General features: G+C 41.7%; 2 protein-coding genes across 4 annotated transcripts in view; both read left to right on the top strand.

The window, feature by feature from the left end:
• The window catches only part of arfgef2 (ADP-ribosylation factor guanine nucleotide-exchange factor 2 (brefeldin A-inhibited)), a 37,349-nt gene extending 33,646 nt beyond the window's left edge, over window positions 1-3,703 (top strand). Inside the window, exons 38-39 of the mRNA XM_047603342.1 lie at window positions 470-587; window positions 2,237-3,703. Coding sequence (XP_047459298.1) covers window positions 470-587; window positions 2,237-2,410 — 292 coding nt within the window. The 3' untranslated portion in view covers window positions 2,411-3,703. The remainder of the gene's footprint in view (window positions 1-469; window positions 588-2,236) is intronic.
• A 3,785-nt stretch (window positions 3,704-7,488) lies between these two features.
• The window catches only part of bcl2l1 (BCL2 like 1), a 34,643-nt gene continuing 29,285 nt past the window's right edge, over window positions 7,489-12,846 (top strand). The window contains exons 1-3 of one of the 3 annotated variants that reach the window (XM_047603548.1): window positions 7,507-7,601; window positions 8,972-9,066; window positions 11,239-12,058. In XM_047603548.1, coding sequence (XP_047459504.1) covers window positions 11,495-12,058 — 564 coding nt within the window. In that variant the 5' untranslated portion in view covers window positions 7,507-7,601; window positions 8,972-9,066; window positions 11,239-11,494. Of the gene's footprint in view, window positions 7,602-8,949; window positions 9,067-11,238; window positions 12,059-12,846 lie in introns of those variants that run through there. The other 2 variants (XM_047603563.1, XM_047603555.1) reach the window with 2 other exon arrangements.

Raw genomic sequence — 12,846 nt, 5'->3', positions numbered from 1 at the left:
CTGGTTTGTCAAGAATGGACGAGGAAAACACATATTTTAAAGAATATACTAATAGTTAATACACTAATAGGAACAATACATGTTAAATTTATGTACTTTTATTTTAAACTTTTAAATAAAACAAAATCTCATATAAAAAGTCTCTAAAATTTGCGAAAAAATTGAGAATGAACCACTAAGTGATATTTATTCATAAGCATTACACTAGATAAAACCCCGTTACTTGCTAATTATATGAGATGAGTTGTTTAAACTACCTTTACTTTTATTATGTTTTATTCACCAGATTAAACACGTTTTCTGACGTCCTACAAAAACACTCTAGGGTTGAAATGGAGAATTTCCAAGTATTTAAACGAGGGTTATGGGGTTTGTTTTTTTATTAAATACCTGCCGGGATGTGTAACATTCATCTGCTTTTTCTTTAATAAGTCGTGGCTAATGCTGCGCGTCTGTCTCTTTTTTTCAGGGTTTGCAGTGAAGCTCTGGGCTACTTCATCGGTCTGACCTCAGAAAGTCACCGAGAGGCTTGGAACAGCCTCCTGATGCTGCTGCTCACCAGGACACTACGGCTGCCCGACGACAAGGCACGAACACACAAACACACAAACACACACACATGAACTCTTTACCTTTAGCAACACATGAGCAGCAATAAACTGTAGAAAATCACGCAAAGGGCACGAGTTTGCGTCAGACCTTGTAAATCACCTGGAGTTTAATCATAGGAATACGAAGAGGCTAAATAAGATTTGCCTTTATTCATGCCACAATGGGGAAACATTGGGGAAATCTGCTAATGCTAATGCTAATGCTAATGCTATCGAGCGACCAGCAGCCAACAGGAAGGCGTCTGGGGCTGGTCTTGGTGTTGTTGTACCAACTTTAGTAATGTCAGGTAAATTATTTGTTTAGGTCAAAGGGCAGAGTCATCATCGCGTTTCATACGTTTATCGTTAATGGTATCAGGATCGGTGATAGATATCGGTATCGGTTTGGAGAAGCAGGAAGTTATCGGATATCAGTTATCGATATTGGTATCGGTTTGGAGAAGCGGGAAGGCATCAGATATCGGTTATAGATATCGGTATCGGTTTGGAGAAACAGGAAGTTATCGGATATTGGTTATAGATATCGGTAACGGTTTGGAGAAGCAGGAAGTTATCGATATCAGTTTTGGTTTGGAGAAGCAGGAAGTTATCAGTTATCGATATTGGTATCGGTTTGGAGAAGCAGGAAGTTATCGGATATTGGTTATAGATATCGGTATAGGTTTGGAGAAGCAGGTAGTTATCAGTTATCAATATTGGTATCGGTTTGGAGAAGCAGGAAGTCATCGGATATTGGTTATAGATATCGGTATCGGTTTGGAGAAGGAGGAAGTTATCGGATATCGGTTATAGATGTCGGTATCGGTTTGGAGAAGCAGGAAGTTATCACTTATCGATATTGGTATCGGTTTGGAGAAGCAGGAAGTCATCGGACATCGGTTATAGATATCGATATCGGTTTAGAGAAGCAGGAAGTTATCGATATCAGTTTTGGTTTGGAGAAGCAGGAAGTTATCAGTTATCGATATTGGTATCGGTTTGGAGAAGCAGGAAGTTATCGGATATTGGTTATAGATATCGGTATAGGTTTGGAGAAGCAGGAAGTTATCAGTTATCGGTATTGGTATCGGTTTGGAGAAGCAAGAAGTCATCGGATATCGGTTATAGATATCGATTTCGGTTTTGAGAAGCAGGAAGTTATCGGATATTGGTTATAGATATCAGTATCGGTTTGGGGAAGCAGGAAGTTATCAGTTATCGATATTGGTATCAGTTTGGAGAAGCATGAAGTTATCAGTTATTGATATTGGTTAAAAAAAAAAACAGTTATCATGCTTCCCTACAATATATGTTATTTCAGGTTAACTTTCGATTAAAAAACACTTTTATCTGGAAGCTATCACCTATGAGTAACCATGCACTTTGTGTGACTGTGTGACTCATGGATGATTCACTACAACCCGTGACTCTCCAGGACTTTTAAGGCCAAGAATATTAACACATTTTTTATCAGAAAATAATAATTATAATAATAATAATGATAATCATCGGAGCTGTAGCAAATGTAGGCGCGGTGCAGCTCGTTCCCACACAAACCACCGCTTCAACAGAAATGATAACAGTATTGTTACAGCAGTTCACTGGTTTCTTGCTAAATTTCCTCTTTTTTTGCCCCCTGTCTCCAGTTCCAGCCCCACGCTTCCTGCTACTACCCCCACCTGTGTGAAATGATGCAGTTCGACCTGATCCCGGAGCTGAGGGCCGTCCTGCGACGCTTCTTCCTTCGCATCGGCTCCGTCTTCCGCATCGCCGTCCTGGAAGGAGGCGCCCCCTCCTCCCGGACTCCCTCCTCGTCCTAGAACGAACGGGCGTACGGTGGAAAAGGCATATGAAAGTAGACGTACACCAGATCTTTCTTTCTTCTCCTCCTCCTCCTCCTCCTCCTCCTCGTATGGACTAGATCGAGACGAGAAAGTGACTGTAGCTTTTTCAGGACTCTGCGTTTAAGTGTTCGGCTTTTTCTACTGCGCTCAGCTCGTAGAGAAACTTCTCCTCTCCCTCTGTTTGTTTTGGGGATGAACAGCACTGTGACATCACCCCGACCCCCCCACCCCATCCCCACCCCACCCCCAACCTACCGCCTCTAAATGATCAGAAAAAATCTGTAAACTAATAATTTATTGAAATGGTTGCAAACCCCCGTTACCTGATTTGGACGGTTTGTTTCTCTGTTTTTTTCTTTTCCATCATCTTCGCCCTCGTGGAAATCTTCTTTTTTTTTATTATTTTTTTGTTTATTCCTCCTTCTCGGGGGCCACCTGTGCCTGTTAAAAAGAAAATGGCCACCTATTCAAAACGTGCTCCCGGCCCCGAAGCATTACTCGTGATGATTCACGGTTTATAATACAGCTGCAGGTTGAAAACCAGTTCCTGAGAACACTATCGGAAAAAAAAACCTGACGTCGTCCTGTCGTGTTCATCGTCTCCTGCCTGTCCGTGAGATTTTACCTATTTATTTTTTTTTTTGCTCTCATCTGTTTTATGGCTCGTGTTCCTGCATAAAATAATTGCTGGTTTACAATGAAAGGCTGGTTGAAAAGCATTCCTGTGCAACTCAGAAATACAAAAAAAAAAACAAAAAACAAAAACAGAGCCGTCTGGATGGGGTTCTTCTGTATTAACACCACTCAGTGTTGACTCGGTTCCACCGTCTCGTTTCGGGGGGAAACTGCGAAACCAAAACATCCCACAGAGAGACTGGATCCTTCCTCGGTTATTCCATCCCTTTTTTTTTTCGTTTGTTTGTTTGTTTGTTTGTTTTCTGTTTTAAAAGAAGGATGTATGTAATTATTTAAAGTGCATTTAAATATTTTTTGAAGAGCATTCTCTTTTTTTTTTTTCTTTTCTTTCCTTGCAACTATGGATGTCTACTCTTCTTCCCTAAATCTAGGGAATATATAAATATATATAAATATAAATATATATATATATGAATATATATATATAGTAAATGAACGAAAAAAAAAATGCAGAATGTAAAGTTTTCAATGTAAGATAAATAGAAATGAAAGTGCGGTTCTATACATAATATGTGATGTAATCTTCCGAGCATTTGGTGAAGTAATCAATAAATCTGAATTCTGATCCACTGAGGCGAGTAACGATGCAGGTTTCAAAGGCCGAGGGAGGATTTGATGGAGTCACCGTTTATTTTTTCTCCAGATGTGACGACGCGGATGAATTTTAGATTTGTGTCGAGGACGGAGGAAACAAAAAAATTCTTCTGTCCTCGTTTCAGGATGACGTCCACATTATAGAAGACGGAGAGAAGGACGACAGACATCTGTGGGTCTTTACATGTTTTCTCTGGTTAATAAACAAAAAAAACAGCTGAAACCAGAGCAGCTGGACTTGTCGAGTTTCTTGGAGATTAAAGACTGGTGCTGGTTCAGCTTCTGATTTATTGGCACCGATACTGAACTGAACTCGTCTACGCAGGTAAGTGTCCAGATGTTCCTAATGTTCCCATTTAAACACTTTAAACATTTAAACACTGAACACTTGGACGATACGTCTTTGATGAACTCCACAAATCCAGTTTCCTTTTGTTCCAAATATACAGATAAACACGGAGCATTAAAGATTTCCCGTTAATGTCCACATGCTCTGAAGTGCTTGTTTGATGTGGTTTTCTTCTGATGCCGTTTTTCTGCAAATTCATCTTTACTGGGGAAAAACCCCAAAGTATTAATGATGACTCCAGTTAAAAATCAACACTAGATAAAAAGCATTTAAGCCTTTTTTTTTGTCTACTTTATAAAGCAAATGTCAACATGTTGGCACATGTGCTTTATCCAAAAACTCCAAACTCAACTGGACTTGTAGAGTTTCTTGAAGATGTTTCACGCGAGGAGTCTCTTCAGGTTTTGATCCTGTTTTATTTCCAGTTACAGGTAAATTTAATCTGGTCATGTGACCTTCAGGTGGGAAACAGCCACAGATGTTTCTTCATGTTTTATTCTTTACTGAGTCTTCTTGAGGTCCACGCAACAAATTCAGCAATGAAAACAGAAAAAGGTTAGAATTAAAACACACAACAGATAAAATATAATAAATAAGTGAAGTCACTGCAGAATAAATCAGACAATAAACCAAAGTATAAAAGATAAATATCTATACAGGACTAAAGAATTTGTGTTTAATTACATTTTTAAAAGTAAATCAACTACTGATGATGTTACATGAGAGTTTATTTCAAGTCAAAGAAGCTCTTTAATGTACAGTCATGATCATGTCATTCATTATTGTTTGTTTTAGCTCCATCACATGACCTGTACTCACGTGTGTGGTGTGACAATAGAGACGATATTGTAATTTATCCTCTGCATTTACACACGATGATTGCTAACAGCTGACCCACGTTTCAGCTTGTTTTTGTGGTGGATTTAATGGTTTTATGGGGGTGTATATGAGATATTTCCTGTACGGGCCTCCGCGTAAAGATGCCCACATGGCGGCGCTGCAGTCAAGCTGCAGGATTGGCCTGAATCTCGGGTGGTGGTGGTGGTGGTAGTAACAAAGGTTACTATGGAGACCTCTCATGTCTTTTGTTACCAACAGCTGCTAAATGAGACATTTGCGACACTAATAAAATAATAAACCTTTATAAGATATTAAACTAACTAATATTTATTTATTTATTTAGAGTCGCCACGTTTGGATGGAGCTGTCATTCGTGTGTTTGACTGACTGGACCCAGGAAGCCTGGTATAAGGTGACCAGATTTCTGAAATTCAGAAATTATGATCAACAACAACAACAACAACATCAACAATAATAATTAAATTCTATTAAGATGAAATTAGAAAACAGGGACATCAGGGACTGTTCCATTTATTTTGACATAATCGTTTATTTAAACGTACATTTAAACATACAACATCATTTTCACACATGGATTTGCCACCACACAGTCCACAACTTAACCCCATTGAGAATCTTTGGGATGATGCTGGAGAAGATCATTAATACAAGAGCTTGGTGGGAAGAAAAAAAAAATAATTAAAAACTGGATGGAAATAAATCTTGTGACATTGCAGAAGGTTCTTATGGAAACAAAAGCCACTGAGAAAGCTGCTGTAATTAAAGCTAAAGGCGGTGCGACCAAATATTACAGTGTGTGACCTTTTTTTTTTTTTTTTGGTCGGGTAGTGATTTACGACTGGTTACCGTAATACTCCTAGTCTGCGCGAAACAGCAATACCGTTGTTCTAGTCTACGCGCAACATTTTTTTTTTCTCATTCATAAAAAGCTAAAATTGGGGACATTTTTAGGGGACAGCTTCAGCCGGGGACAGGTCCCCATAAACCGGGGGCGTCTGGTCACCCTAGTCTGGTTACGGCTACGCAGAGGACGTAAAGCCGTGTGGGCGGATCTCCTCTAGCCCCTTTAGCAGGTGCGATACCGCTAGGTTTGGTATCGATCCGATACCAAGTAAATACAGCGGCCAGTGTCGCCGATACCGATTTTGATACTTGTTTCTCAAACTGAATCGGAATAAATTTTCACGACATTTAATTGTTTTTGTGATTTGCCTTTTGGGTTATGAATCAGTTTAAATCCAGTACAGAATTTGGGCAACGTTTCTAAGTTAACATGAAATACTTTAATAGTTTTTGTCCAGAAACAACACAAAACAAACATGTGAGAACAAATGAAAATAAATTATTTAGCTAGCTATAAGAGAAGGTGTTTAGTGCACCAACACAAAAAAACAGCAAAATTGTCCAAACATTTCCCTATGTTGATTTATTTAAGATACAATACTTCAACACATTACGCTCCTTGGCATGGAAACAACCATTCTTCTCCAGCCTTCACTGTGTTTACATGCACATGAAAAAACAAAAACAAACAAACAAAAAACAAACAAAAAGAATGATTCCCTTAATCGGACTTTAACTGGACAACTTTAGTGCATGTAAACATGTTACTCCAACTAAAATCGGAGTTGTTCTTATCTGATTAAGACACTCAGATAATGCGATTGGAATTCGGTTTTCTCCGACATGTATACGCTTAGTCGGACCAAGTGGTCCACAACCACGGACCCAGGAACAAAAACCTTCAAGAAAGCCAGTCGCTAAGTGACAAAATTACATAGAAGACGAGGCATTTTTTCAATGAAAATAACTTCTACCCAGAACACAACATTGAGACCCAAGACTAGCAGAGCAGACAGCATTGTAACCAAACTGCACTAATTTTCCTTAAGAATTTTTATTTATTGAAGGATACATTATTAAATGTTATTAAATCTAAAACAAACAAACAAACAAACAAAAAATCTGTAGTTGTTATTACTTATATCTTAACAGGTTATTGTTTCTTACTGGTCCAGCCCATTGAGATCAAATTGGGCTGAATGTGAACCCCGAACTAAAATGAGTTTGACACCCCTGGTCCAAGGTTTAACGCGCAACTTATCTGCGCCAGAAGTAGCACGAATATTACGTACGAGATTAAAAAATGTACTATTAACGTTGTTGTTTGAAATGCCGGTCTGCCGCATGAACAACTCTTGTTTATTACAAGACGTAACAGGTCAACCTGAAAGCGGGCCGCATTAACATGGTATCAACCTGATGAAAAGCCACACATCGCCACCTAGTGTGGAGGAGGAGGAGGAGGAGGACATGTTCCCGTCAGTTATTACATTTCCTCCGCTACATATGACCGCATTCAGAAAGTCGAATTTCGAACATAGCTCCATTAAACCGGAGCATGTGAACGCACCGGCTGTCGCTTACTGGCCTACCAGCCTAAATCTCAGTCGTACGCGAGATAAACTGAAACATAAGTATCGATCTCGGTATGTTTGTATCGATCATGACAAATACCGATGTTGGTGTCGATATTGCCGATATTCGGGGTCGATCCGCCCACTTCTCGTCGCTGGGCTAAAGCTAGCAATGAAGGACGGGGATTGTTCCTACCGGGGCTTTGGATTGTGAGCCAGCAGACATGGTTTTACGGAGACCACCCTACAAGTAAGAGTCCCCGGTGCACCTTCGAGTGTGATTCTCATACTTTAAACGTTTTTGGGTAACAAAACACGCGAGAATAAAACCGCTAGAGATGATTATTTTTTCCCCTCCTTCCTCCAGCTTGAAGGAAGGAGCTTCGGGAGATTTGGAATAACGCCACTAAAATAACGGTTTTCTTCTTTTTTTGTGATATTTTTCGCCTGAATGTCGTTGTGTTAGATGTTAGATGTGTTTATGTATGTATATATTATTTCCCTACCCCCCTCCCCACTACATAAAATACGCATTTGTTCGCTCGTAGCCCACGAATGAGCCGCTGTGAGGCAGCCTGTGTTTGACAGTGACAGCCATCTTCACTGGATGGTGGGGAGCTGCACACAGTCACGTCCGTAAAAGGAGGTTTCAGTCGCTTTATTTTTAATGTTTTGCCTTTGGTTTAATTGTGTAACACGGCTGTGGTGAAGTCTGGGCAGAAGAGGGGAGGCGTCGCCATTTTTTTGTGCGATTAAAGGTCCCTCAGTCCGGTAGTGTTTATAACAGTAGACTGGGAGGACTCTCGTGTTGCGTTCACTGCAATGTCGTAAAACTCACTCACTTTTTAATATTTCATTTAGCTCTGATTACAGCAGCATAATCACATTTTTTTTTTCCCCATAATAAGCCTCTGTAATGTCACAAGATTTATTTTCATCCACCGTTTTTTAATGCTTTTTTTTTCGCCAAGATCTTGCATTGATCATTTGCATCTGCCTTCCTCCATGACGATGGTTCCCCACTATCCTTCCAGTTTTTAATAATGCAGCCTCGGACAGTTCTTAACCAAGTTTTTAGTAGTTTCTGCTTAGGTTTATTTCCACATGGTTGTTTAAAAAAATGTGAACCTGCTCATTGCTTCAATTGGGGTTAAATAACTTGCTGCCGGCAGAAAGATAACCACCCAAACAGTATTTATTATTATTATTATTATTAATATTATTATTAGAGGCTCCTACCTATTTCCTGTAGTTAAATCCAGGTGGAAACTGTTTTTTTAGTTTGTTTGTTTTTTGGCCCGGTAGTGTATTATCTATCTTATTTAAATAAAAAAGAAAAAATGAAGCAGTTAGTTAATAATTTATATATATTTATGTAAGTCACGGGGTCTATAGCTGACTTTATGTAAAGTCATGAAAGAGGTAAAACAATAAAATGTGAGCGATTGTCGCTCTAACGTTCATCCTGCGATTAGACGGTATCGTTTCCGACGAACCGTGAATGTGTCGTTACGTAATACGAGGCTGGACGTAGAGAAGGGGAGACGTGGGAAGATACGTGATGACGTAGACGCATATGTACACACAATGTGACTATCCCACATTCTTGGGTTTTGACAGTGTTAGTGCGAAAAGACAGGCGAACAGACTGGACACGTTTTGACCGAGGACGAGCGGACTCCTTTCGGATTTTACTATTCACCTCCGCGTTATTGGTGAGGTTTTTTTTGTTTTCAGTCTTTATTCTTTTTCTTCTTCTTGTTGTTGTTATTATTATATCGTGTAGTCGTTTACAACAGGGATCAATTTTACGAGCAGCGTTGATGATGTTGTTATCGTGGCAGTCCAGATTCCATCGTAATAAACAACACACACTGACTCTAAGTTAGAGTTCATGCCAGTGTTTAGCTTTAAACAAAAAAAAAAAAAAAAAAAAAAATCGAAAAAGAAGGACGATTAGAAATGTTGCGTTCAGGTGCTATATTCCAGCTCCCCGACATTGGCTTGTGTGATGTTTACGTCTAGCCACGTGTTGGTAGCTGGGGACCATGTGGCTTTGTAAACACTGCTGCTTCTCGGGTCTTTATCTGCACTAACGAGCCCGCTTCTGTTTTAATAATACTAATTATGAACTAAATCATGTGCTTGATGTCTGTTTATATACATACATTTAAATATATATATTTATGATTGGAAGCCGCTGAATCGTGCTTCTATTGTGCTGTGACGATGACTAGTTGTGTATTATGTAATGTCGCCTGCGGTATTTGCATGGAGCTCCCCTCTCTCTCTATCTATCTATCTGTCTGCATTGAACCCTAATTATTAGCTCCCAGCACTTATCAGCTTAAATGTCAATTTTGTTTGAGGAAAAGGTCAGATTCCCACATGATCACAGAGATTGTTCCTCCCACGTCTTCTTTTTTTTTTTTTTTTTTGTTCTTTCACCAGTGAAATGGATGAGAGGGGCTGTGGCAGTGTCAAATTGTCTTTTTGTTTTCGGGGACATGGACCCACTTCAACTTAAATTTACTGAGAAACCTCCGTTGCAGCAGGATGATAGGACAGGATGGCAGGAGAAAATGAAAGAAAATGTGTGTGTTTATCCTGCTGTGGGGAAAGTTTCCAGCGTTGCGGCGGCGGCGGCAGCAGGTAGAAGCAGGCAGGAGATGAAAAGAAGATGCAAATATTAAATAGGTGCAATTTAACTGGCAGAAAACAGGCACATTTGATTTTTTTTTTTTGCTTTTAATGTTTGTTTTTATGTAAGCAAAAAACAAACAAAAAGGAATATTTCAGTTTGATTCGTTACCTGGAGGGATGTCAAAGTGATTGAGTTGTTTTTTTTGCCGCCCTTGATCCGATACCAGTCTTGTAATATTAACCCACTGCCAACCACCTTCGCCAAAACATCCAGGTTGCGTAATTTCTAACTGACTTGGTGAGTGAAGTGCTTCCATGCAGTCGCCTGATTTAATCTTTGAAGTCTTCCTTCATGATTTATTTTCCCCACACAGTAACGGTGGCTCGAAAAACTCGCTGGACGCTGGAAATGTCGGCAGAAAACCAGTTTTTCTTGTGGACATTCAGGGGCGTGTGCGACGCCCGCGTTAACTCGGTGCAGTATGCATATGCAAATGAGCGAGAACCCTGCAGCAGGTGATGCTATGGACGGTGTAAACGCGATGGCACACGCTGTGGTGGGCGCCTTTCTCGCGACTCTGGAGCCACGTGGGGCAGAGTCATCCGGCTGGTCCTGACCACACTTCCTCCAGACTCACTCGCAATTTTTTTTTGTTAAATTAATACCACGCTCTGCTCCACCTCCACCAGCTGCAGGGTGGTTTATACACTGTGCTGTCACCATTATGTCACTTTAGTATCTCTATAGTGTCCAAAACAAACTAAAATGACACATTTTATTATTATTATTAACACGGAGGAGGTGACTTGTACTGCAGCCGACCACTGGGGGCGCTGTTCTTGGTATTCTTTGGGTCGTCCATCTTCACACGGTCAATGGACGAGATAAACAAGGCGCCTATCTGCTCAGACTGGAGGTCAGGAGGTCACTGATGAGGACATGGTGACTGTCTGCGACGAGCTTCAAGCCAGACTGTCTCTGATCTCTCTTCACCTTCCTCACACCACTTCCCCCTTTGTCTCTAAACACACACACACACACACACACACACACACACACACACACACACCAGCTCCACCGTCGTCGTCTCATTAATATCGTCGCCATCTGCTCCATATGTAAAAGCCCAATTAGAGAGATGCACTTTGACCCCACCTGTCCGAATTTAATTTGAAAGTCCACACGCACACACACACAGAGACGTTGACCTTTCATTGTTGTCTCTCTTTCTTTGTTTCCACAGGGCCTGAGCTGATTTGTCAGCCTTGTGTAGGTTTGGTTTTCACCCCCCCCACCCCCCCACCCACCCCCCCGAGCGTCCTGTGGACGTCAGCTGACCATGGTGGTCTGAGCGGAGGGGAACGCGCGGGAAGAAATCCTGGCACGGGAGTGTGTGCGTGCGTCCACTCAAACGCAGCGAGGTTTTGACCCGAGCCGAGAGAGGAACAGAAAAGACGGACCCGGAGCTAAGAGACAAACACACATTTTACACCCACATCATGTCCCAAAACAGAGAACTGGTGGTTTTCTACATTAGATATAAACTCTCCCAGAGAAACTTTCCCCTCAACCACATGGTGCTCAACGAGCCTCCGAACAGGACTGACGGGGGGGGCGAGCAGCAGCGGACAGAGACGCACGCCAACGGGACTTTTAACGGCACGAGTCCCGGGACTCCGCCGGCGTCCCCGATGCGGCGGCAGCAGCAGCAGCAGCATCAGCGGTTGCCGTCGACGACGGCGGACCTGGACGCGGTGAAGGAGGCCCTCCGGGACACGGCCAACGAGTTCGAGCTGCGCTACGCCCGCGCCTTCAGCGACCTCCACAGCCAGCTGCACATCACGCCGGCCACGGCCTACCAGAGCTTCGAGAACGTGATGGACGAGGTGTTCCGGGACGGCGTCAACTGGGGGCGCGTCGTGGGACTCTTCGCCTTCGGCGGGGCGCTGTGCGTCGAGTGCGTCGAGAAGGAGATGAGCCCCCTGGTGGGCCGGATCGTGGAGTGGATGACGGTCTACCTGGACAACCAGATCCAGCCCTGGATCCAGAGCCAGGGAGGATGGGTGAGTCCACACCCGCTCACGCACACACACACGGTTAACACAAAGAAATGTGCTGTTTTTTTTTTTGCTTCTGTAGCTTCTTTCATACCAGAAGGTTTTTAATTAAACGGGTTCGTAGACTCAGGTCGTCCGAAGTGGTAAATTTCCATGTTGACACTTTTTTCCTCCGCGCTCCAGCTGGCAGCAGTCACGTAAATCCTTAAGTTTCCAGCTACTTCTAGAAGTGTGTATCCATTTGTTGATCACAGTGGCCTGATTGTGTGTGTGTGTGTGTGTGTGTGTGTGTGTGTGTGGTGCATTGTTAAGTGTTTATCTGATATCCGTCCAAAACCGGTGCTTGAAGAATGGAAAACATGCAAACTTTGTCCAAAAAAACGGTGCTTTTGTGTTTGTGACGTGCAAGTTGAAAAGAATATTAGTTTAAATGATATAAATACAAGTAAGACTAAGAGATAAATTAACCGATATAAATCATTTCTGGGTTTTTATCAAATTCCAGGTGTTGCTTCCTTTGCACAGTGTCTCCTTTGAGCATCTTTTGAGGTGATGTCCATGCAAACTTTTGACCGATTCGAAACGTGCTTTGCTTTTTGGTCTGATTTCTACCTTTACCAGAACCCGTCCCTATATATAAAATATGTTTTTGTTTACTAAAACCTTACCCTAACATCTGGATAAATTCATTAACCAGAAACCCAGACACTTGTAAATAAATGTGACCCTTCACAGATTCACCGAAGCCCTAAGTGTTAGCGTCACATTCGCACCTGTTTCGATACCTGCTGACT

This window comes from Mugil cephalus, chromosome 1 (assembly GCF_022458985.1).
Source record: "Mugil cephalus isolate CIBA_MC_2020 chromosome 1, CIBA_Mcephalus_1.1, whole genome shotgun sequence".
NCBI classification, from domain to species: domain Eukaryota; kingdom Metazoa; phylum Chordata; class Actinopteri; order Mugiliformes; family Mugilidae; genus Mugil; species Mugil cephalus.
Note: the sequence above shows the minus strand (reverse complement) of the source record. Positions and strands in the feature narration are given on the sequence as shown.